The sequence below is a fragment of the Lemur catta genome, chromosome 19 (assembly GCF_020740605.2).
Source record: "Lemur catta isolate mLemCat1 chromosome 19, mLemCat1.pri, whole genome shotgun sequence".
Lineage (NCBI taxonomy): Eukaryota > Metazoa > Chordata > Mammalia > Primates > Lemuridae > Lemur > Lemur catta.
Genome location: NC_059146.1, coordinates 20420481 through 20447451, shown reverse-complemented (window position 1 = coordinate 20447451; position 26971 = coordinate 20420481). Strand labels below are relative to the sequence as shown.

Here is a 26971-nt window from a genome sequence, read left to right as displayed (position 1 = left end):
AATTGACAATGGGAACACAGGTTTTCCAAATAGCTCAGGAATATGTACACTCTCATTGACACTATTGGTAAATTGTTCATTGCAGTTCAATGAGCTGATATTTAAGAATCAGAAATAGGTCAAGGACTGGATACCTCTCCTGAAAGATTGGATGCTCTTTCTTACAGGATTATGTGGTAAAATGAGTGTTTCTCCAACTAGTTTCAGCATCATTCATAGGAACTACTGACCTATAAAATAAAAGTACAAGGGCCAGGCAAGGTGGTGTGCACCTATAATCCCAGCTATTTGGGAGGCTGAGGTGAAAGGATCACTTGAGCCGAGGAATTTGTGGTGGCAGTGAGCTATGATCAGGCCAGTGCACTTCAGCCTGGGTGACAGAGTGAGACCCTGTCTCAAAAAAATAATAAAAAAATTATAGTGTAAACGTAACAGAAAAAAAAAATTACCAGAATCACAATAATGTATAATGACAACCTATATAAAAATGACAACAGATACTAACGAAATAAGTATAGCTGTTGAGTAGTTGAAGAACATAAATTACTAGCACTGTTACTGTAGTATCACAGTTGACATTGGTCTTTGCAGCCAGACATGAATTCAAACCCTGATTCAGTCGGTGGGATGTGACTAGGTGAGTCTCTTTTTTAAGAGACAGAGTCTCACTCTGTTGCCCAGGCTGTAGTGCAGCAGCATGATCATAGCTCACTGTAGCCTCCGACTCCTGGGCTCAAGTGATCCTGCCTCATCCTCCCAATTAGCTAGGACTACAGGCTAGTTCTTTTAATTTTTATAGAGACATAGTCTCACTATGTTGCCCAGATTTAGTTGAGTCTTTAACCTGTTAGTGTCCTAGGTTTCCTCTTTGCTGAAATAAGAATGTCATCAATAATTATTTCAGAAATAAGATTTTACCAGTTATTAGACATAAAACGTTAATAACAGTAATACTTACTCAAAGTGTAATTAATGTAAAATACACATGCAAACTAAGACACGACTTATTAAAGAAAATATATTTATTAAGTATTTTTGGATGGGAACAAATCTAAGGGGAAAATACGGGGTGTCAGTTTCCTGGGTAAAATTAGCACAAATGTCACCTTTTCCTGCAGGATCCTCCAGCACGGAATAGGAATACCAGGCAGCAGGAACTAGTAGAATGGCCTCCAGGGATTTGCCAATGGGGATTCTCTCTTTCTCACAAACTGTAGTTGAAGTCTTGGGAACTACCTCCTTCATTAAGTATATTTTGAGTTCTCTGTCCAGATGCTGACTGGCCTCCACACACAAGATTTTCAAGCACAAATCCGACATAACTTCCACATTAGGAGACTTCATTTCGCCATGTTGTATCACCCTAGTACTTTCACTGAACTATAAAGACTCATAGTGACAATTCTGTTTTTATATTTATAGAGAACCTAGTTTGTACCTGCCATTGCTTTATGTGCATTTCACAAAATTTCATCTTCAAACAACTCACTAATTTATGCCCCCCTAACATTTTTCACTGGAGTAACACAAGGAAGAAATTATATTAAATTTATAATCTCTATTACAATGCATGGAAGGAAAAAATCTCCAGTAAAAATCATATACAAAAACAAAAAGTAATTTTACTACAATTAAAAATAGACCATAGGCCAGGCGCAGTGGCTCACGCCTGTAATCCTAGCACTCTGGGAGGCCGAGGTGGCTGGATTGTTTGAGCCCAAGAGTTTGAGGCCAGCCATAGCAAGAGTAACACCCCGTCTCTACTGAAAATAGAAAGAAATTATATAGACAGATGAAAATACACATAGAAAACATTAGCTGGGCATGGTGGCGCATGCCTGTAGTCCCAGCTAATTAGGAGGCTGAGGCAGGAGGATCGCTTGAGCCCAGGAGATTGAGGTTGCTGTGAGCTACGCTGACGGCATGGCACTCTAGCCCGGGCAACAAAGTGAGATTCTGTCTCAAAAAAAAAAAAAATAGACCATAGAATATATTGCTCAGTATCATAAACTGAAACCATGTCCATAGACTTTGGAAAAACACTAACATGGTGGCAGGTGCTTGTAGTCCGGGCCACTTGGGAGCCTGAGGCAGAAGGATTGGTTGAGCCCAGGAGTTTGAGGCTTCCGTGAAGTATGATCACACCCCTGCACTGCAGACTCGGAAACAAAGACCCCATCTTTTTCTTTTTTTTAATCAGCTCATCTAGTAAAATTGCTTAGTTATGCTTCTTATAGAATAAACTTTTCCACACATTAATTTTAATTGAACTAGTGTAAAAACATCTTAGGCAATGTAGCTAAACGGGATTCAGAAACATTAACAAGAATGTTGTGTAATGGGACCTATGGGCTCAGCACAAAAAGAAATGTAGTAAGCTATTACTATGAAGAAAACTGGGGTCTTCCCAATTTTCTGAAGCAAGAATTCAGGAGTTTCAAGGGTAAACATTCGGTGTTGTATTGCAGAGTCAGTGTCCATTGTGAAGTTAGACTACTGACCTCTGCACTCCCTCTTACTATTGTTCCCAACCTGTCCAGCTGATGGTTCCTGGGTGTGCACTCCTTTGGCACCAGATGGAAGTTCAAAACACAGGGGGTGGCGAGGTACCCCAACCCAACCCGACCATTTAATAATTATAACACTCCAAGCTAATTACTTATTCCTGTTTTCTCAATCTATTTTTGGACCAGTCTTGGAAGTCTATGCATCTTTCCCCACGAGGCCACATTATGTAATAAACATTCTTGTAACACTTCAGCGTTTGGCATCATCATTCTCGATATTCAAACTAAACACTAGGTGAGGTTCAATCTAGTTCCAGGGGAGTGGTCACAAATTAAAATTACCAAAAATATTAGAAGGGTGAATATATAAATCTCTAGTTTATCAAAATGAAACAATATTCTCATTGTGTATGTTCATTCTTAAAAGGAGTTTCGTGAACATTAATCTTTCCCAAAGACATCACTGAACATCAGTAGGACAAGAGAGGTATTTTTATCCTTATACCTGACACTTCCTTTTATGTCCTTATATCTTTCATATCCATACTATATTTCTATTTTCACTTCATGTAAATCAAGATGCGTACCATGCGTCTTATTTGGCACACCAAAAAGAGGCAAGTGGAAATTTAATACAGTGCATGTTCACCAACAGTGATGCAGCTTTTCGGGTTTAACAATCTGAAATTGCACATCTATGGGATTTTCACGATAGGTGCATCAGTATCCTAAGACATTGTGTGGAGAGAAAAACTTAAGTGCAATGTATGATTCTAGTTTTTGAAATTATATATTGTTGGATTCCACCAAGGAAAAAAATTGTTCTAGATCCTTCAACCTTCAGAACCTAATGGTGCATTGTGATTTTCTATTATGATGTGTACTAACTACAGAGGTAGGAGAAAACTATGTTGAGAAAGAATGTGATGAATTCATAGTTATGAAATAACAATACATTTTATAAAACATATGCTCTACAATACATTCTGAAACAAGCAGCAGCAATTTCTAATCTCAGCAGTTACACGTGAATCCTACTCAAAGAATGCTACTCTGGGCCGGGCCTGGTGGCTCACGCCTGTAATCCTAGCACTCTGGGAGGCTGAGGCAGGTGGATCGCTTCAGGCCAGGTGTTTCAGACCAGCCTGAGCAAGAGCGAGACCCCGTCTCTACTAAAAAATAGAAAGAAATTATCTGGCCAACTAAAATATATATATATATATATATAAAAATTAGCCAGGCATGGGGGCGCATGCCTGTAGTCCCAGCTACTTGGGAGGCTAAGGCAGTAGGATCGCTTAAGCCCAGGGGTTTGAGGTTGGTGTGAGCTAGGCTGACGCCAAGGCACTCACTCTGGCCCGGGAAACACAGCGAGACTCTGTCTCAAAAAAAAAAAAAAAAAAGAATGCTACTCTGATTCTTTTGATTAAACTTTCCACCCTGATTACTGTTCTTTCTTAATTTTCAAAACTAAGACTTATTTTTCATCAATCTTTGCTATGCAGTAGCTATTACCATTCAATGGCAAAGATGGATACCATTTCCCCAGCATTATTTCTACCATATAAGCAGTCCTCAATAAACTACTTCTCTTCCCATACAAACCCCAGTGTCTTAAGGTCTTGATCTGCTCTGTATTATGGTTAGTTGATTGAGATTTGTCTACTTTGACCTACAGTGCCCTCCTGTCAGAAAAGAACCCTGAACACAATGAGCAAGATGAGTGACATTATACTTTTACATTATTCTCTGCCCCTCCCAAATGCTAACTGAGATGGTATTTAATATTCAAAGGCAGCATTCTTCTTCTCAGAGGAACATGGATAGAAGTGATCCTCATCCTTAAAGGAGGCCCTGCCAGGCAATGGATTGTTTCCCACAGACCACAATGAAAGGCTCGTCAAAAAGGCAGAACAGTTAGATGTCGAAGTTCAAGTTGAAAGAAAGTTATGAATAGTAAAGTAGCCTTTTCAAGAGTCCTCAAAATAGGGCAGAAGGGGGGAAAAGAGCAATATACATAACCTAAACTTTTCTACCCCTATAATATGCTGAAAAAAAAAAAAAAAGGAATCCTCAAACAAATGAATAAAATATTTTCTAACTTGAAATTAATTGGCCATCTCCCAAGGTCCTGGCACCTTAGATATACATCATGCCATAAGTTTTAACATATTTGGATGTAGAGTTGTTTTACAGTGAGTAATATCAAAGGTTAACCATGGAGAATTAGAGATTGAGTCATTCCTCATACAAATCCTCACCTACATTTATGGCCCCTGGGTAACAGCCTCAACATACACTTTACATGTGAGCTTTCATCAAAGGTGTGTATTTTGATACCCAGTGGACGGTGAGGCATGAAAAAGCCTCTTGCACATACAATTATATGATTTTTCTTTAGCATGGGCTCTCCGATGTTAATGCTTGAACTCATGAGGGGTTTGCCGTAGTCTGTAATTGTAAGGATTCTCTAGAGAATGAATTCTCTAATGTCATACAAGGAGTGAATTGGGACTCAAGACCTTGCCACACTCATTTGTATGGTTTCTTTCAAGTATGAATTCTGTGATGCCTTGCAAGGTTTGATGATGCACGGAAGAGCTTGCCACAGTCATTACATTTGTAAGGTTTTACTCTAGTATGGACTTTCTGATGATTATTTAGGCCTGAACGCAATCTGAAGGCTTTCCCACACTCATTACACTTGTAAGGTTTCTCTCCACTGTGAATACTTTGATGACTAAGAAGGCCTGCAGTTTGCCTGAAGGCCTTGCCACACTCATTACATTGGTAAGGTTTCTCTCCAGTATGGATTGCCTGATGAGCAGTTAGTGTTGCACGTACACTAAAGGCTTTGCCACACTCATTACACTGGTAAGGTTTCTCTCCAGTATGACTTCTAATGTGACGTGCAAGGTGTGCATTTCGAGCAAACACCTTGCCACACTCGTTACATTTGTACGGTTTCTCTCCAGTATGCGTTCTCCTGTGACGTCCAAGGAGCGCATTTCGAGTGAAGACCTTGCCACACTCATTACATCTGTAACGATTCTCTGGATTATGTATTCTCCTGTGATGTGTAAGGCTCGCTTTTTGCCTGAAATCCTTGCCACACTCATTACATTTGTGAGGTTTCTCTTCACTATGGATTTGCTGATGGGAAGTTAGCTGTGAACGAAGACGAAAGGCTTTGCCACACTCAGAACACTTGTAAGGTCTCTCCATACTGTGAATACTTTGATGACTAACAAGCTCTGAATTTCCAGTGAAGGCCTTCCCACAGTCGGAACATTTGTAAGGTTTTTCTCCAGTATGCCTTCTCCTGTGAAGTCCAAGCTGTGAAGGGTGAGCGAAGGCCCTGCCGCACTCATTACACTTGTGAGGTTTCTCTCCAGTATGAATTCTGCGATGGTATGCAAGGGAGCGACTACCCGTGAAGACCTTCCCACAGTCGTAACATTTGTAAGGGTTCTCTCCTGTATGCATTAACTGATGAAGTCTAAGTCTTGAACGTACACTAAAGGCCTTGCCACATGCATTACATTTGTAAGGTTTCTCTCCAGTATGGATTGCCTGATGAGCAGTTAGTGATGAACGTACACTAAAGGCTTTGCTGCACTCATTACACTGGTAAGGTTTCTCTCCAGTATGACTTCTAATGTGCTGTGCAAGGTGTGAATTTCGAGTGAAGACCTTGCCACAATCATTACATTTGTGAGGTTGCTCACCAGTATGAATTCTTCGATGGTATGTAACGGAGCCACTATCCTTGAAGACCTTCCCACAGTCATAACATTTGTAAGGTTTTTCTACAGTATGCCTTCTCCTGTGACGTACAAGCTGTGAAGGGTGAGCGAAGGCCTTGCCACACTCATTACATTTGTAAGGTTTCTCTCCCGTATGGACTAACTGATGAATAGTTAGTCTTGCACGTACACCAAACGCTTTGCTGCACTCATTACATTGGTAGGGTTTCTCTCCAGTATGACGTCTAATGTGACATGCAAGGTTTGAAAGTACACTGAAGGCCTTGCCACACTCATCACATTTGTAAGGTTTCTCTCCAGTATGCGTTCTCCTGTGCTGTGCAAGGTATACATTTTGAGTGAAGCACTTGCCACACTCACTACATTTGTAAGGCCTCTCTCCAGTATGAATTCTCTGGTGACGTGCAAGATGTATATTTGCAGCGAACACCTTGCCACATTCAGTACATTTATAAGGTTTTCCACCATTGTTTACTGTTTGTCCTTGTGTGAGTGATGAAGAAAAGATGAAATCATTCTCATATTTTTTAGAAATGTGGGTTTTCACACTAGAAGGAATTTGTTGACATGGTAAAACTGAGGAACCATGGTTGATAGACTTGACTTGATTACATTCATCAACTTTCCTTTTACTTTCAAGTAGCTGCAGTTCAGGCACATGGGACTTAAAGATTAATCCACCCTGATTTTTAATAAGCTTGTTTCCTGCATCCGTTCTATCATGTTGATCTCTTCTACCAGGGAGATTTTCTTTCTGGGCCATATGCATTGCTTTATAACTTCCTTCATCATCTCCCCATTGACACTCAAAGTCATGTATATTTTTCTGGACTTCCTTAAAGGGAAAGTCTTCAGTGTCATAGCTTTCAGGTCTTTCCAATGTTACTGTTTGGAATACTTCTCCTGCATTGGTCTTCTCCTTTGGTGGTAAACTTTTTATTACAAATTCAGGAGAGAGATCTACAACATATACAGAACTGTGAGTTTCCAAGTAATTACAGCACGTAAACAAACATTTCACATTGATAAACTTAATATTACACCAAAGGTAATACTGACATTAAACATACTTAAGAAACTTCAGAAAGATAAAATTCAATTTTTAGGAACATAAAAGGAATAGTATCGTTTAATAAAGAAAAGGTGATTACATGTGATCCAGATAAATATTGTGGAAGTCTAATTTCAAACCACCTATAACTAAAATACAATGTGCAAACCTACGTTAGCCCTGGGAGGAGTGACCCCAAGATACACACCAATTGACAAAAAACATATGGCTATCTCACAATTGAAATGAAAAAAAGTTATATTGCACAATACATACTTAAAAACTATCATTTATAAATCATCACAAAAAGTAATTAGGAAAAAATCCTAGAAGCAGACAAAGAATGAGTAACCACATCTACAAAAAGCTATACTCTGTGGAAACTGGAACAATTTTCTCTTAAGAAAAAAGCAAGAACATCCATTTCAGAACCAGTACAGAGTATAAGAACTAGAATACGTGTTTTTAAAATTTGTATTATATACCAACAAATTATAATTGTATATATTTGTAGGGAACAAAGTAATATCATGATATACCTATATATGTGGAATGATGGAATCAAGCTTATAACTTTTATCCATCGCCACAAAAACTTACCAATTACTCCTACTGTTGAATTGAAACTTCATACCCATTGACGAACCAACCTATTCCTTATCCTCTAGCCTCTGATAACCAACACTCTATTCCAATTGCATTCCACATATAAAAGAAAACATCCAATACTTGTATTCCTGTGCCTGGTTCCTTCAGTTAGCAAAATGTCCTCTATGTTCATCCATATGTGGGAAACTCAACTTCCTTCTTAAGCAGGCTAAATAGCATTCCACTATATATTGTACACCACAATTTTCTGTATCCACTCATCTGCTAATGGACACTTAGTTTGACTATCTAACTTGGCTGTGTGAATAATGCCACAGTAAACACGAAGTGCAGATATCTTAGACATAGGGATTCCAAATTCTTTTTTTTTTTTTAATAAAGAAGGTGAATATTTTATTGTTTTGCTGTAAGGCTGTTGCTCACTGTATAAAAATAGCACCAGCAAATGCAGTATATTGCAAAATTAAGATAATAACGTTCTTCATTTGATACTGTACAACCAAGAAAGCTTCTTCACTCCTAGTTATTTCCAGTGGAAAGACCATTAAGTATTTCAATCCAAATCCTGGTATGGATGTAAGCAAGTTACAGTATTATATAAGGCTTAAGATAACAATGTTATCCTTGAATTACATAATTTTTATAACTACTTTTTTACCACAGATAATTTGATGGATTCTGAATACTAGACTCTAGTCTATAACAATCATAGGGTATTACAAAAAAGATGCATATTTTGTTTATCTACAATCATTAGAAAGTTAAGGAGTATTTTCTTTCATTAGCAGTGTTGAGAATAGTTGCTATTTTAAGTCGTCTATCCATCACTAATTTAAGACAACTATGCTGGGTTAAGTTTTTTCACACTAGTTTATTTAGGGGTTCCATTTTCACTCCTCAATAGATTTTATGTATTTCTCATATGCTTCTTCACTCATTAGTTCATCTAGTTCTGAAGGGTTACTCAGTGTCATCTTGATCAGCCAACCATCTTCATAACAAGATTTGTTAACAAGTCCAGGGTTTTCTGCCAGAGCTTCATTAATTTCAGTTACTTCTCCTGATAAAGGAGAATAGAGTTCACTAGCAGCTTTCACACTTTCCAGAGTACCAAATTCATCTTGTTTGTTTAATTTTGTCCCAACTTCAGGCAGACTACAGTAAACAACATCTCCCAAAGCTTCCTGCGCAAAATTGCTGATTCCCACTGTTCCAACACCACTTTCTCTGTTGTTACCCATTCATGTTTCTCTGTACATTTATGCACTGAGAGCAGAGCGGGGTCCAGTGCGCAGCGTCCGGACGGCGCCCGACCCGGCCGCCAGGAGCGCAGGTTGCAGGCCATAGCCCAAACACTCCGCGCCGCTCGCAGCGCCATGTTCGCAGAGTATTGAGGGTCGCCGCGCAGCGCCTCGGCCACCCGGACCCCCAAATTCTTTGGATTTATACCCAGAAGTGAGATTGTTGGATCAAATAGTAATACTATTTTTAGTTTTTAGAGCAAACTCCATATAGTTTTCCATAATGCCTATACTAATTTACATTCCCACCAACAGTACAGAAGGGTTTCCTTTTCTCCACAGCCTCACCAACACTTCTCAGCAGTAGCCATTATGGCAGGTGTGCAGTGGTATCTCATTGTGGTTTAAATTTGTATTTACATAATGACTACTGATACTGAGTCTTTTTAATATATCTACTGTTCATATCCATGTCTTCTTTCAAGAAATGTCTATTGGCTGGGCACAGTGGCTCACGCCTGTAATACTAGCACTCTAGGAGGCCGAAGCGGATGGATCGTTTGAGCTCAGGAGTTCGAGACTAGCCTGAGAAAGGGCGAGACCCCCTCTCTACTAAAAATAGAAGGAAATTATCTGGACAACTAAAAATATATACAGAAAAAAGTAGCAGGAATGGTGGCGCATGGCTGTAGTCCCAGCTACCAGGGAGGCTGAGGCAGAAGGATGGCTTGAGCCTAGGAGTTTGAGGTTGCTGTGAGCTAGGCTGACACCACGGCACTCTAGCCTGGGCAACAGAGGGAGACTATGTCTCAAAAAAAAAAAAAAAAAACCTCTATTGAGGTCCTTTCACCATTTTTTAAATGGGATATGTCTTTTCATTCCATTGAGTTGTTTCAGTTTCTTACACATTTTGGATATTAATTTCCTACCAGATGTATGGCTTGGAAATACTTTCTCAGGATGGAAAGTTTCTCCTAATTGTTTCCTTTGCTGTGAAGAAACAGTTCTGTTTCGTGCAATCCCATTTGTCCATATTTGCTTCTGTTGCCTGAGCTTTTGGGGTAAAATCTAAACAAATGATTGCTCAGACCAATGTCATGTAGGTTTTCCCTTGTGATTTCTTCTAGCAGTTGATTTTTATACAAGGGCTGTTGTAAAGTATCCAGCTATTAAATACTATTTTTCATATTACATGGCTGGATACTTTCTCGACAGCCCTTTTATATGATGTGAGATAAGGGTCCAGTTTCAGTCTTCTGCATGCGGAATCATTTTTGCAGCGTTATGTACTGACACACTGTCCTTTTTCCCTTGTGTGTTCTTGGCACCTTTGGCAAAAATCCATTGACCATCTATGTACTGCTTCATTTCTCTTCTCTATTCTGCTTCACTAATCAATGTGTCTACTTTTGTAGACTTTTGCGTACTATAATCCTGTTTTAAATACTATGCTTTTGTAATATAGTTTGAAATGAGGTAGTAAGATAACTCGAAGTTTGTCCTTTATGATCAAAATTGCTGTGAACATATGAGCTGCTGATTAAGTAAAGTTTTAAAAAGTTCATTTAGAATACATAAAACTACACAAGATGAAAGCTGCACTGGTTTAAACAAATTATGGTAGAATTAAAATATGGAGACATCATTTACCTTCAGAAGCTCCCTCAGGAAGATGTATCAAAACCATGCCTGTTACAGGCATGAACCAACGATAAAATGACAAAGTTTTGGTTGTTCAAAATGAATAGTGACACATACAAGGGATGAAAAATGTGACATGAACAACACTTTACACACGAGGCAGTGACCTTTTTTTTTTTTTTTTTTTTTTGAGACAGAGTGTCACAGTGTCACTCTGTTGCCCAGGCTAGAGTGAGTGCCGTGGCGTCAGCCTAGCTCACAGCAACCTCAAACTCCTGGGCTTAAGCGATCCTACTGCCTCAGCCTCCCGAGTTGCTGGGACTACAGGCATGTGCCATCATGCCCGGCTAATTTTTTTTCTATATATATATTTTTAGATGTCCATATAGTTTCTTTCTATTTTTTTAGTAGAGACGGGGTCTCACTCTTGCTCAGGCTGGTCTCGAACTCCTGAGCTCACACAATCCGCCCGCCTTGGCCTCCCAAGTGCTAGGATTACAGGCTTGAGCCACCGCGCCCAGCCGAGGCAGTGACCTTAAACAATGTTCTCCCTGGAAAAAATTCCTACAACACTGACTGCTGGCTCAAAGGAGATCATCGGTAGTGTATGTGATCAGCATTGTCACAGTGACACTTTTGTGATACTTCTCAAAAACTAGAAAAACAATAGGACATGCTGATCAGTCAGGCTCTCCTTGTACTTTTTATCTCAGGATCATGGGCCAGCTCTACTCAGTGGCTTCAAAGGGCATCTTCGCAGGTCGCAGGATGATATTCAATCATATTAGTTAAAGTGTTCTCCTTCATCAATTTTATGTTATGCAGTAAACCCACTCCATGGGATACTCCACAAGAAGTTATGCATAACGTAAAGCTGGATTATCCCAACAAGTCAGCCCTGAGGCTGTCATCTCAGTCAAGCAATGCAGGGGTTAACAAGAGACTCATAACAGAAACTGCAAAGACACATGAGGGCAGATCCTGACTTCTACAGGGACATGTATGTTAAAAGCCAGTTTCAGAAAGAAAATCATACAAACTAAGAAGAGTACAAAATCAGGCAGAGCCAAGGCTCCCTACATTCACTCAGAAGTAATAGCAGTGGAAAAGAGAAAAATACAATGCATGGGCAATCGATTTTGTGGCATCCTGAGAATGGACTCCATGTTCTGCCAACACAGCCCACACAAAGAGACTGAAAGAATAGGATCTGTACCCATGTAGGACTGGAGATCAAAGACAGGATGTTTCCATTGGCTTTTTTATCTGCTGAGTGACAATCTCAGAAGATCCAACTTGCTCCCTTGTTATACACACCTGTAAGGGTGGCAAAAATGGCTGAGGGACCTCATCAGGCAGAAAGGGCTTGAGAAAGCTCCAGGAAGTTTCTGGAGACCCAGATGCAAAGGAAGACCAGACAATGTTTCACATTGGTACACTGGGTCTTCCAAGCACATGAAATGGGATGGAACATGGAGATGTCCAGTCGTCAGGACTATGAAGGCCAAAACTCTGATAAATATGGACTGAGAACTTAGCATCAGATGGAAGCAACTACAGAAGGAAAGACCAATGGGGAGAGCAACCCTTGTGAACAGCCTTTCCTGTGATGCTCAGTGTCAAGAACAAAAGAGTTCATGAAGTCAGATAAAACAGTGTTGTCTGCCATGATAAGGACTTTCCATTGGTTTCTGTTTGAGCTGAAGCACCACTGGAGGGTACAAGGATAAAGTGTTATATCTCTGAGGAACAGAGTGAGAAGTGAAGGAAAAGAAAAATTTCCTTTCGGAGCTCACAGGACATATACTTTTGTATTCCCATAGAACCCTCAGATTTGCATAGAGTTTCCCAAACACTATTTAATGAGCAGCTTTCTCTCTATCCATCTGAGCACTTACCTGTGATCACACCTTTGATCCATTTCCATTCATTGAATTTTCTTGTTATTTGCACTTGCCTCTCCACAGTCCAGGGCTCTTTCCCTTGCTCCAACATGGAGATAATACTCAGGTCAAAATGAGAAATTCCTGTGCATACAAAGAAAGGAATATAAGGTACCATGGTTTTTCCAGAATCCCAGCCCTAGTTTACATAAGAAGAAAGGATATTCCAGAAGGATATATAAATATGTATCAGAAATCCATCCTCTGAATGCCTCCCTTTGAATGCTTAGGGAATGTTGTAACATGTAGTTATTTAGTTGTCTTTGAACAACCAATGAATCAAAGCACAGGACTGAAAAACAGGAAATTGGATATTTTAAACATCTGCCACAAGGTTTTATGCATACATAAGCTCTGGAACCATCCAATGATACATCACGAAAGGAGAGAAGATCTGAGAAAGGGGGCAGTTAAAGTCCAGATAAAGCTTTTCCTTTCTGAATCAACAAGGCTTCAATCTCAGTCAAGCAATGCAGGGGCTAACAAGAGACTGAGAAGAGAAAATGCAAAGATACACAAGAGGACATCCTGACTTCTTAAAGAAAGTTATCCTCACCCAGGGAGACCAGGTTCCTGTAGTTCTCCAACATCACGTCCCTGTATAAAGCCCTCTGGGCAGGGTCTAAGCATTTCCACTCCTCCGGAGAGAATTCTATGGCCACATCCCGGAATGTCAACTGTCCCTAAAAGGAAAACCACATTTCACCAAGCGGCTATTAGGAGAGTTCTAATGTTCACATAATATGAGGAGAGAACTCTAAGAATAGATTTGATTGAAGTGAATGGGCAGACAGATCCACCTTGTGATACTGTCAAATATTAATATATGCAGGCATCTACTGCCTCCTGACATACGACTCACTTGAAATCTCTGGAGGGACAGTATCTTGTTGCATGTTAATGAGATAAGTGGTGTCCAGAGGCCCGTACACAGCTTCAGGCTGGGGGCTGGTCACTGGAAATATGCAGGCTGGATTATAGGGTCAGAATTTTTAGCTGCAGCCCCGTAACCTCCCATGAGAAGAGAGGGGCTGAAGGTTCACTTGATCATCAATGTCCAGCGATACACATAATCACCCTTATGTAGTGATGTCTCCACAAAAACCCAAAAGGAAAGGGTTCAGAGGACCTTCTAGATAGGTGAGCAGGTAAAGGTTCCCAGAGGGTGATGCTTGCAAAGATGGCGTGGAGGCTCTGAGCCCCCTCCTTCCATACCTTGCCCAATACATCCCTTCCATCTGTCTGTTCATATGTACACTTTGGAATATCTTTTACAATTGATTTTCAGACTTCAGGGAAGCCTCTTATACTGATTGAAGGATATAGAGTTCTGCCTCTTACACTGCTAGATGGTGATAACAGCTTAGATAAGGATGTTGACTGCAGAAAGAATATTATTTGTAAAGAGAAATAAATCAGAAACTCTTGGGTGATATCATTTTCCCTGCAGCCTAGTGTTCCTCTTATGTTGAAAATCTTTGTTCTCAAAGCAGTATATTGATGAGATAATAGTAATTCCCTGTTTTAACAGGGAACTTTTAATATAATCACTTAACCCGTTTAAAATGGATGCACCCAGTGGCGTTTTCTCCTAGGCTCAAAGCTGAGTACTCTCCCATCATTTGAATACTATTTTAGGCAATTCCTATGACAATTATACCAACACGTTTCCTCAAACAACCCAAGCTCATCAACAGCTGCTTCTCTATGGCAGGTGTGCACTTCAGGCTGAGGTCTTCATGGAGAGCGAGGCCCTCCCCTCTTCCCTTGGGGACTTGTGGGGGAATAGAGGAGCACAATTCAGGAGCTACCTGCGAGCTGGTGTTTTGGAACTAGAACAAGACAAGGATGCCCACTGTCACCACTTTTATTCAACATAGTGCCGGACGTCCTAGCTGGAGCAATCAGGCAACGGAAGCAACCGAAGGCTGTCCAAATAGAGAAAAAGGAGGTCAAACTATCACTCTTTGCTCACGATATGATCTTATATCTACAAAAAACGAAAGATTCTGCCAAGAGACTCCGGGAATTGATAAATACATGCAGCAAAGTCTCAGGTTACAAAATCAATGGACAAAAATCAGCAGTATCTCTATACAACAACAAAAATTAAGCTGAGAATCAAATCAAAGACTCAATACCTTTCACATAGCAACAAAGAAAATGAAACACCCAGGAATATATCTAACCCAGGAGGTGAAAGATCTCTACAAGGAGAACTGTCAGTCACTCAGGAAGAAACTGCAGAGGATGGAAACAAATGGAAAAAGATATCATGCTCATGGATTGGCACAATCAAAATTGTTAAAATGTCCACACTACCCAAAGTTACATACAGATTCAATGCAGTCTCCATCAAAATACCAAGGTCATTTTCCACACATCTAGAAAAAATACTTCCGTGCTTTGTATGGAACTGGCAAAGAGCCTCAACAGCCAAAGCAACCTTAAGCAAAAGGAAAAAATAATGAGGCATCACTTTACCAGACTTGAAGCTATACTACAAGGCTACAGTAACCATAACTCCATGGTATTGGCACAAAATAGAGACACTGACCAATGTAACAGAACAGAGAACCCAGATATAAAACCCTCCACACAGACCAATGTAACACAACAGAGAACCCACCTAGAAAACCCTTCACATACAGCCATCTGATCTTTGACAAAGTAGACAATAACATTCGGGAAAAGAATCTCTATTCAATAAATGGTGCTGGGAAAATTGGATGGCTACATGTAGAAGATTGAAACAGGATCCTTACCTCTCACCACCCACATAAATCAATGCAAGATGGATAACAGACTTAAACCTAAGACATGAAACTATAAGAATGCTAGAAGAAAATGTTCGAAGAACTCTTCTAGATATTGGCCTAGGCAAAGAATTTATGAAGACGACCCCAATTGCAATCACAGCAAGAACAAAAATTAATAAATGGGATTTGATTAAATTAAAAAACTTCTGCATAGCCAAGGAAACACTCAATAGAGCGAACACACAACCTACAGAATGGGAGAAAATATTTGCATGGCACACAGCTGATAAAGGGCTAATCACTGGAAATTACAAAGAACTCAAGCAAGTCAGTAAGAAAAAAATCAAACAACCCCATTAAAAAGAGGGCAAAGGGGGGCGGGCGCGGTGGGTCACGCCTGTAATCCTAGCACTCTGGGAGGCCGAGGCAGGTGGATCGCTCAAGGTCAGGAGTTCAAGACCAGCCTGAGCAAGAGTGAGACCTCGTCTCTACTAAAAATAGACAGAAATGATCTGGCCAACTAAAAATATATATAGAAAAAATTAGCCGGGTATGGTGGCGCATGCCTGTAGTCCCAGCTACTCGGGAGGCTGAGGCAGTAGGATTGCTTAAGCCCAGGAGTTTGAGGTTGCTGTGAGCTAGGCTGACGCCACGGGACTCACTCTAGCCTGGGCAACAGAGCAAGACTCTGTCTCAAAAAAAAAAAAAAAACAGGGCAAAAGACATGAACAGAGCTTTTAAATAGACAATGGACTAATGGCCAATACATATGTGAAAACATGCACAACATCTCTAATTATCAGAGAATTGCACATCAAAACCACAATGGGAGATCACCTAACTCCAGTGAGAATGGCTTTTATCAAAAAGTCCCAAAACAATAGATGCTGGTGTGGATCAAGAAAGAAAAGGAACACTTATACACTGTTCGTGGGACTACAATCTAGTACAGCCTCTATGGAAATTAGTATGCAGATACTTCAACAAACTAAAAGCAGACTTATCATTTGATCCATTAATTCCACTACTGGGTTTTTACCCAAAGGAAAAGACATCCTTTTATAAAAAACACACTCACACTCAGATGTTTATTGCAGCACAATTCACAGTCACAAAGATTAGAGTCAACCCAAGTGCACGTTAATTCATGAGTGGATTAATGAAATGTGGTACATGTATACCATGGAGTATTACTGAGCCTTAACAAAGAAAAAAACAGCAGTTGATACCCTTTGTTACAACCTGGACCAACTGGAGACCATTCTCCTAAGTGAAAGGGTATAAGAATGAAAAAACAAATACCACACATACCCACTGTTAAATTGGAACTAACCGATCATCACTCAAGTGTATATATGGAAGTAAAACTCAAAGGAAATCAAGCAGGTGAAAGCGGGCAGAAGGGGATGGGTGAAATCACACCTAATGGATACACTGTACCCTATCTGAGTGATGGTAACACTTATCACCTTGACTCAAGCTGTACAAAAGCAATCCGTGTAAACAAAACACCTGTACCGCCATAATATTCTCAAATAAAAAATTTAAAAAAAAAATGATGCAACATAAATACATGTAGGAACTTGAATTCTAATGCCTATTAAATACATTTATTCAAAAATAGATATAATTTCATGCAGTTAAATTTAGATATGTAGGCATTACCAAAAGTTCAATGGAGTTTATTATAATAGTTTATTCCTGTAATAAAATCATAATATGAGAAATGGAAATCTTCAGTATCATACATTAATTTAAGAAATTTAGATTAAGGCAGTGCAGTGGCTCATATCTGTAATTGCAGCACTTTGGGAGCTGAAGCTGGGAGGACTGCGTAAGGCCAGGAGGTCGAGCCCAGACTGGCCAACATTGTGAAAACCTGCCTCTACCAAAAAAATTAAAAATTAGCCAGCTGTGGTGGTGCGGATCTATACTCCCAGCTACTTGGGAGGCTGAGGCAGGAGGATTGCTTAAGCCCTGCAGTTGGAGGCTGCAGTGAGCTCTGATCATGCCTTTGTACTCCAGCCTAGGCAACAAAGTGAGACACTCTCTCTTCAAAAGAGAAAAAAAAAAAAAAAAGATGTAGATTTATAAAAAACGTATTATGACACTATATACCCTGAAATAATTATAGATAGTTAAAAATCAGGCCAAAAAATAAATATGGGGAAAAAATCCTAATGTTAAAGGATACTTCACCAAATATGATCACCAGTAAACACTGCATGCATTTCCTTCAATTAAGATGGAGAGCCCGGGCACCATGCCTGTAATCCTAGTACTCTGGGAGGCCGAGGCGGGTGGATCGCTTAAGGTCAGGAGTTCGAGACCAGCCTGAGCAACAGCGAGACCCTGTCTCTATTAAAAATAGACAGAAATGATTTGGACAGCTAAAAATATATGTAGAAAAAAATTAGCCAGGCATGGTGGCACATGACTGTAGTCCAAGCTACTTGGGAGCCTGAGGTAGAAGGATTGCTTGAGCCCAGGAGTTTGAGGTTGCTGTGAGCTAGGCTGATGCCAGGGCACTCTAGCCTGGGCAACAGAGCCACACTCTGTCTCAAAAAAAAAAAAAAAAATGCAGAAAAGTGGGCTGGCCAGGGCTCCAGCCAAACACCACTGACAGGATATCTGAGCAGGGACCAATAAAGAGGAAAATAGTTAAAAAAAAAGGGAGTGAGGAAGACACTAAAGAACTGGATTTGTTAAAATTAATAGATGACATAATTGCAGCCTAGAAAAAGAATGCTTTTTAAGTATAAAAACTAATGCCAGTATATTGAAAACCATCTTCTTTAACATCTCTCATTAAACAGACACATACACATGGTACATCTGACATTTACAGCAGCAAATATATCATGGCACCTAATTAAAAGATATTTCCAGGTTTATGTAAGGAAATTATAAAATTGTATTCCTGTGGTGATATCAGTAACACAGAAGAATAGCAAACCCCAGACACGGAGACACACACAGATAACAACACACAGATCAACTGCCTGCATGAGAAGCTGAGAAATCACTTAAGAGGTTGGAGCGCCTAGTGGATGCCTAATAGGAACACCTGAGACCCCTTGCCAGAGGCACTACCAGGGCACGATGTGGCAACATTTTGAAGAAACCCCTAACTCCTGATTTCTTGTGGGGGAGGAAAAGTATGGAAACATCCATCCAACATTCTGATTTTTAGGGGACTACTGGAGGGAAAAGTTTCTATCTTAGGGTAATATAATCACTGAAAGTAAAAACACACCTGGCCAGGGAGACATTGAAAATAAAGGCCATCAACGTAATCAATTACTGCAGGAGCACGGCTAGGACACTAGGGGGCGATCCAGACCACAGTTTACTAGAGCACCAGGGAGGCTGCAGACTACCAGGCAGACAACAGGAGAGCTCCTCAGTAGAAAATGCCTCAAATGGCAAAATCTGTTCAGTTAGACTATAACCAAAAGCCTAGGGAGGACACATCCTCAAAAGTCTTGAGAGGTCTCCAGAATTTCTAGCCGGGCTACACGAACAGTGTCCTCCCTGAATGAAGGGAAACAAAAACCGGAAACAAGTGCCTGATTTCTGAAATGCTGAAGTCCCAACAGGAGATAATGACATATATAAAATACAAAGGAAACATAACCCAAACATAGGACCAAATTAAATCACCACAAACTGACACTAATTGACATTCAATTCCTTGAATGACCATTAAAAGAATTCAAAGTAGGAGTCACAAGGATATTCACCGAATTAAGAGCGCACACATGGACTTCAGGACATCACAAAAACAATGTATACTATGAACAAAATGAGATTCTCAACAGAACTAGAACTATAAGAAACAGAAGAGAAATTCTTGAGCTGAAAAATATAACAACTGAATAGAAAAACACACTAGTGGGCCTCAAAAGGTGATTTGACCAGGTAGAAGAAATAAACAGTAAACAAAAAAAGGAGAAAAGGAAAAACAGAATGAAGACAAATGAAGACAGCCTGAGGGAATTAGGGAACACCATCACAGGCAACACCTGCATGTCACAGTAAGAAGAAAGACTATAAAAGACAACTATGGTCAACCACATGCCAACAAATTAGATAAGCTAGAATAAATTGAACAATCTGTAGATATAAACACAACATACTGAGTCAAAAAGAAAAAATCTACACACACCTATAAGTAGTAAGGAGATTAATCAAAATCTCCCATCCAAGAGACTAGATACAGATGCAAAATTCATAATCACTGCATCATTCTATCAAACCTTTAATGAAAATTAACACCAATCCTTCTCATTTCCAAACAACTGAAGAAAGGGAACACAAACAAATTTCATTCTATGACACCACCATGACTCTGATACAACCCAGGCAAACATATTACAGGAAAACAAAACTATACAATGTTCCCGATGAATACTGATGAAAAAGTCCTTAACAGGCTGAGTGTAGTGGTCTGTGCCTGTACGCCCAGCACTTTGAGAGACCAAGGAGGATGGATCTCTTGAGCTCAGGAGTTTGAGAACAGCCTGGGCATCATACCAAGGCCCCATCTCAAGAAAAAATTTTAAAAATTAGCTGTGGCCGGGCACGGTGGTTCACACCTGTAATCCTAGCACTCTGGGAGACTGAGTCAGGTGGCTTGTTTGAGCTCCAGAGTTCGAGACCAGCCTCAGCAAGAGTGACAACCCATCTCTACTAAAAATAGAAAGAAATTAGATGGAAAATTAAAAATATGTATAGAAAAAATTAGCCGGGCATGGAGGTGCATGCCTGTACTCCCAGCTACTCAGGAGACTGAGGCAGGAGGATCACTTGAGCCAAGGCATTTGAGGTTGCTGTCAGCTAGGCTGATGCCGCAGCACTCTAGCCTGGGCAACAGAGTGAGACTGTGTCTCAAAAATAAAAAAATAAAAATTAGCTGGGTGTGGTGCCACGTACCTGTGGTCCTAGCTACGTAGGAGGATGAGGCGGGAGGATCATTACAGCCCAGGAATTTAAGGTTAAGGTAAGCTATGATAGTGCCACTGTACTCCAGCCTGGGCGACAGAACAGACTAGGTCTCTAAAAAACAAAGGAAACGTCTTCAGAAAAATACTAGGAAACCAAATTGTACAGCATATTAAAAGAATTATAGACCATGATCAAGTGTGATACACACTAGGAATACAACGGTGGTTCAGGAGAAGAAAGTCAGTCAATGTAACACACCACATTGACATAGTAAAAGATAGACTAGCAATGGAAGGAAATTTCAGAACGTTACATGTGGCAATGATTTCTTGGGTATAACACCAAAAGCATATGCAGAAAAGCACAAATAGACAAATGGGACTATCTCCAAGTGGAAAACTTCTGTCCTTCAAAACATGCAACTAAAAGAGTAAAATGGTAGGCCTGTGTTCTGTCAAAGCAGAAGCAATGTAATCCTGAACAAGAAAAAAAGGAAATCCTTTGACAAACTACATAGTAACAACTTATGATATATATTATTTGAAACTGTAAATCAATTAAAGTACCTACAATGTATATCCAAAAATCCAAATTAATAAGACACACAAACAAAATATTAAACTACTACATCTAAATGAATCATACCATTTTGTATCCATGCACTAAGTGAGGTCTTCCAAAGCAAGATAAAACACACACATGATAAAAGATGGGGGCTTGAAGCAGAGAAGATTTTGTTTCATACTAAAAAATCTAGAACTTACAGAAAGACAAGGCATATACACAAAGAGTGAAACCACGGACTATAAAGTAGCTCTTAATATACAAGAAAAGAAAATGGAGCAACATATAAAATCCATCTTATATATACATATTCCCCAAAGTAATGAAAGCTCGTGAGACTCATGAGGAATCAGAAAATGTAGGGGAAAAAAAGGATTGTCATTTTGCCCAGAGTTTAAAAATGTAAAAAGAACACAGCAGCAAGTTTTGTTTAATGAAGGGGAAATGTCTTGTGTTGTTGGTGGGAGAGGGTACCTTTGCAGCTGAGGTGGAGATGGAATGCTGCCAGATTTAGCAAGGTAGGAAATGCACCATTCTAGAAGAAGCAATCACTCTTTCAAATGCCCCATCTGGAAGAATCCTCTGATATCTATAGTGAAGTTGACTTGCTCAGAGGCAGCCACTGTGGCATTCTGTGTAACACTGGGAAATTTAAAACATCCACCTGTCTTCACTAGGGGAATGCTCCAACAACGATGTAGAATTCTAGAGCAAGCTATCCGCAAATGTTTAATAACAAAAAACATGCATTGTTGAAGGTTGAAGGTTAAAATGTCATAACAAAGCATTCACTGAAGAACTTTACTTTTTAATCCCATAATGAAGTAGACGTTTCTACAGGACTTGTGCTCTCACCACAAAACTGACAATAGTGATTCCACACTAACACGTGAGGGAGGATGGAAGGCTAGACAGGACAGGGGTGCTCTATGCCTTAGCACCTAAGGTAAGCGAGCTTGTTGGGAGTTTTACTATAAAATAAATATATGTCACAGGATGTTTCAAATAAAATGGAATATTTAATAATAAGTGGTAAAACAAAAGTACACTTCCATCTTCTCTAATGGCAAAGAAGTTCTGCTCCTAGGTCTGAGCAAAATTATAACCATTCTGGGCTAAAACACCTGTTACAAAAGAGTCCCCGAGGAGAACACCACAGTATCTGTGGTATGCACTGTCTGAGAATAGTTTAATGCATCTCCTGCTCTTTCATATTTATGTTATAGTAAAAACAGAGGATGGAATGAAACAATCCTCTATCATTGATGTCTGTGTCTAAGCTTTCCATTCCACTCTGTCATTAAGAGTTTGAGTCAGTGACTCACTGATTTACCTACAAATGTAATAAAAATGAGTCAGAAAAGAATTCTCCTGATTATTCCCTTTTTGTAGCATTTAGCAGGTGTTTGTGCACATTAATCCATGACTCATGGGTGAGTTCTCTAATCTTCCTCTACACAGAGCTGACAGTACATCTAGATGTGGCCCCTAAACAGTCCCCGCTGCCCAACAGCACTGACACCACAGGGCCACACCCCATGTCCAATCCATGTCTGGGTGTGAAGCCCTTCCCAGGACCATGTCCAATGGAGCCTCGTCGCAGGATCATGTCACTGGGTCACAGTGAGATGGAATCTCAGTGGAGATGAGAGGGACTGAGGCAAGGCATGGGTGAGTGAGAGCAAACACAACAGGCAGGATGCTTCAGAGTCAGAGAAGATCAGCAGCCCCAGTGCCAGGCATTTCAGAAAGGAGGGAGACACAGAACAACCCACTGAGAATATCACCTTACCTGAGTAAGATCCATTCCTGACTTCTTTTCTTTCCTCCTCCCCCTCTTCCAGGCTTCTTCCTCACCCAACATGAGTCTTTACAAGTCAATCCTGAATGTCAAAAATATGATGCTCAATGCTCAGAATCAACAGACCCTCTTTCTGTGCTACAGTTACACAAAGGGGAAAGACCTCTAACCCTGTGTAAAAATGGTCCTCTCCTTCCCAAGGCGGTGTGTATTAGCACTGTAATGTGAAGCCAGGGTTCAGCTTCACTCAGAGGGGCAAACCCAGCACACCTCCCACCATCTGGTCCGCTCTCCCCTGGGGACCTGCTTGTCACCAGTATCCAGACAGTGGACAACCAAGGAACAAAAAGACACATGCAGAGCAGCCAATATGGACCTGAGGAGAGGTTGAGGGTGTTCCTTAAATGTCAAATGGTGGGCTGTGGAGACAAAATACAGAAGTCTTCACTGGTAAGGGGATATCAGAACAATGACCTGGGGAAAGAAGGTGTCTCCACCTGTAGCTGGGGGTCCACAGTTTTAGGCAAAGGGATAAGCCAATGTGGAGACTCTGAGACATGAGACCCTAGGAAAAGGACAGAGCTCTGTGTGGCGGGAGAAGAGCCAGCGAGGACAACACAAGCAGGAGATGAGGCCACAGAGGTCCTGGGGGAGCAGAGCAGGGAGGGCCCAGGACTACAAACATTTCTCTCCCACACCTTGAAAGAATTTGGAAATAATGTATTTCTTCACCTTTTTTAAGTAAACATGGGATTTTTTTATTTCATAAATTAATGCACTTACAATGTAGTATCATACATTTTAAATATATGACAAGTTCATCTAAGCCCCAGGAAGCAGAGGGTCGTCCTTACCTGAGATATGAGGACTAGAAGGGAATGCATCTGGGGGAGTCAGGAAGTCCCTTTGGACATTTGAAGGTGGAGATGCCTATTAGATCGTCTAGCACATTGTTGGGACCACCACTGGACACAGGATGCTAGAGCTCAGGCGAGAGCTCTGCAGGGAAAACGTAGACATGTATGTGGGGTTTAAACCATGCAATGGGACAATAAGGAAAGGCAGTGGGTGTGGACAGAGATGAGAAGAGGTTCGAAGGCTGAGCCGTAGTTCATGCCACATTCAGAGAACAGGAAGTTTAGGGGACACCAGAGGAGGAAAGGAGATCAGGGAGGCATCAAGACAATTAAAACAGATCTTTAAAGGTTAATGGGATGTCCTCTAAACAAACAAAACAGAAGACAAATGACCAACTATGCCACATGCTACTGATAGGAAATGAAAGATGAGGACAGGAAATTAAATATTAGATATAGAAATGGGGAGGTCACTCGTGATCGGAAAAGGATCAAAGGAATGCTTAAAGTGAAAGCTTGATTCAAGCTACAATTCAAGGGTTCAAGCAAGAATGGGCAGCAAAAACTGAAGACCAAGCGAGAACAAGTTTTTAGTGCATTATGTTCTGAGACGTAACACACAAGAGGGTACTTACAATAGAGGGAGGTGTAGGTAAGAGTAGTTTTGTTAAAAAGATGCAAGAGTATAAGGATAAAAGATGAATTCTGTGTGTACGTGTCTATGTGTGTTTTAATGGACAAGGCCACTATTGGGTTTGCTGATAAAAATAATTCCCTTGAAGTAACAATGTATGAGACAATACAGGAGGGATGTCACGCATCCTGAGACTGCGAGTGGGGCTGGCAAGTGGTGCACAATCGCAGGGCCAGCAACAGCCAGGAGCAGGGACAGACCATTCCCAGTCACTACTGGGCAGAGATCACAGGTCCTGAGAAGACGGGTTGGGCCGGATGGAGATGATCTCTTTCTTTCCTATTTGAGATAGGAAAAGGCAAACTGCTCATTGTACTCACATTCAACACAAGATCCTTCATCTTTAGTCACCAAAATGTGTGTGTATTTTCCCACAGTCATCAGCTCTCTAGCACAATCCCAGCTGGTGTCCTACAATTTAACTCAATTCTGAAGCTATCTACAAGATAGCATCAGATGCCACAGGTTAAGAGCTCAGTCCCCACAAGACTGCTCCTCACTTCAGATGCACTAAGCAAACAGTAGCTGTCACCTCTACTTCTGAGTGACCTGACAAATATTGTGGTTCTTTTAACCCTTCCTCCAGCTTGATCAATTTGCTAGGACAGCTCTTCCATCTGGCTGTTCATCTGTATCCTGTGTAATATCCTTTGTAACAAATGGGCAAATGAAGTGTTTCTCTGAGTTCTGTAAGCTCCTCTGGCAAATCAATAGGACCTGAGGAGGGAGTCACAGGAACCCCACGATTTATACCCGGTTGGTCAGAAGTTCATTTCCCCAGCTGGGATATGTGACTGGCACCTGAAGTGGGGGCAGCCTTGTGGAACTGAGCCCTCAACCAGTGGGATTTGATGCTAACTCCAGGTACATAGTGTTAGAGTTAAGTTAAATTACAGAATGCCCACTTGGTGTCAGATGGAGAAAGAAAGGTTGTTGGTGGGGAGAAATCCCCACACATTTGGTGATCAGAGGTGAAGTATTCTGTGTTCAGTGTTAAACAGTTGTATTGAGTTTGACAGGGGAAAAAACACATTGCTTTTTCTTCCTAGTTCACACACTCCTCCACACCCTACCCCATGTGAGGAAAAGAGAATTGCAAATGAGGCTATACATACCCAGATACCAAGAAGTATAAAAGGCACATGTCTTATAGACAGATTTTTGCCATTCTCACCCACATCTGCATAATTCGAAGAAGCATATTTAAAATTTGTTAAAATTGCAAACTAAATACCAGCTGAAAAAAATGTTTGAAATAATTAAAAAAATTTTTTCAATCAAACTTGTTAAATTATAAACACAGAAATTAAAATACCACAAGTCGGCTGGGCGCGGTGGCTCACGCCTGTAATCCTAGCTCTGGGAGGCCGAGGCGGGTGGATCGCTCCAGGTCAGGAGTTCGAGACCAGCCTGAGCAAGAGCGAGACCCCGTCTCTACTAAAAATAGAAAGAAATTATCTGGCCAACTAAAAATATATATACAAAAAAATTAGCTGGGCATGGTGGCTCATGCCTGTAGTCCCAGCTACTCGGGAGGCTGAGGCAGTAGGATCGCTTAAGCCCAGGAGTCTGAGGTTGCTGTGAGCTAGGCTGATGCCACGGCACTCACTCTAGCCCGGGCAACAAAGTGAGACTCTGTCTCAAAAAAAAAAATAAATAAATAAAATAAAATAAAATAAAATAAAATACCACAAGTCAATCCTCACATCCAATCAACGCACCACTAATCTGCACCCAGGGCCCCTCTTCTTCATTACTGTGTTTCCCTCTCCCATTCCGTATATATCTCTCATTCTCATCTTCTTTCTCTAGCTCTTTCTTTCCTTTTCTTTTTTTCCTGTGTTTCCCCCTCAGTTTCTGCTCCTCATTTTGTGCCCCTCTCCTCTCCCACTCTTCCTCCCCTTCTTCTCTCTATTCCTTCTCTTGCACCTGATCTGCTCTATTCTAGCAATTTATTTCACCTCTTTCACCCCAATCTTTTCATTGTCCCCACTCTCCTTCTCCTTCCTCATCTCTGCTGCCCCTGTGCTGTCCCTGTTACACCCCCCTGTCCTCACTCTCTGGCACTGCCAGATCCCTAGGCTTCATCCCTGCTGTGGTTCCCCCTCTGCTCTCCTTGTCAACAGGTGTCTCCTCTTATCCCAGCACCAGGCTGCTCTGTGTGGCCTGGCTCCAAATCATTCATCCCCTCCCCCTTTGCTGCCCCTCTCCCTATTTTGCTGTCCTTCATCTCTTGGAAGATCCAGCTGTTCTCTAAATTTCTCCAGGTACTTTTCTCCCCCTGCTACTTTCTCAGCTACTTTCGCTAGTACTGCGTCTTTGCAAATCCCTCCTCAACCCTCTACTTTGCCATCTGTTTATGGTTCTCCCTCATTCTTTTCTTTCTTAGTTTTTCTCTCAGTTGCTCTTTCTCCTGGGATCCCCTTTGCCCACACATTCACAGGGAGGGGGACGGAATAAGATGGCCGCCTCCCGGAAGAGCAGCATTTTCCAGTGGGGTGGAATTGGGGACATAAGAACGCTGGCTGTCACAAGACAGGCCCCGCTCACCTCCCCAAACGAGGGGTCAGGGGAAGCGGCGACTGCTAAG

General features: G+C 40.9%; 1 protein-coding gene and 1 pseudogene across 2 annotated transcripts; both read right to left on the bottom strand.

Moving 5' to 3' along the window:
• Positions 1 to 5245: 5245 nt before the first annotated feature.
• LOC123624637 (zinc finger protein 160-like) lies at positions 5246 to 25649 on the bottom strand. The gene is given in 5 exon segments (XM_045532668.1): positions 5246 to 5387; positions 5389 to 7234; positions 12715 to 12843; positions 13316 to 13442; positions 22822 to 25649. Coding segments are annotated over 5 exon segments (2226 nt in total). The 5' UTR covers positions 22894 to 25649; the 3' UTR covers positions 5246 to 5335.
• On the bottom strand, positions 8786 to 9382 carry LOC123624638 (annotated as a pseudogene). Its single transcript, XR_006730179.1, has one exon. The product of XR_006730179.1 is annotated as a glycine cleavage system H protein, mitochondrial-like (transcript).
• Positions 25650 to 26971: the final 1322 nt, after the last annotated feature.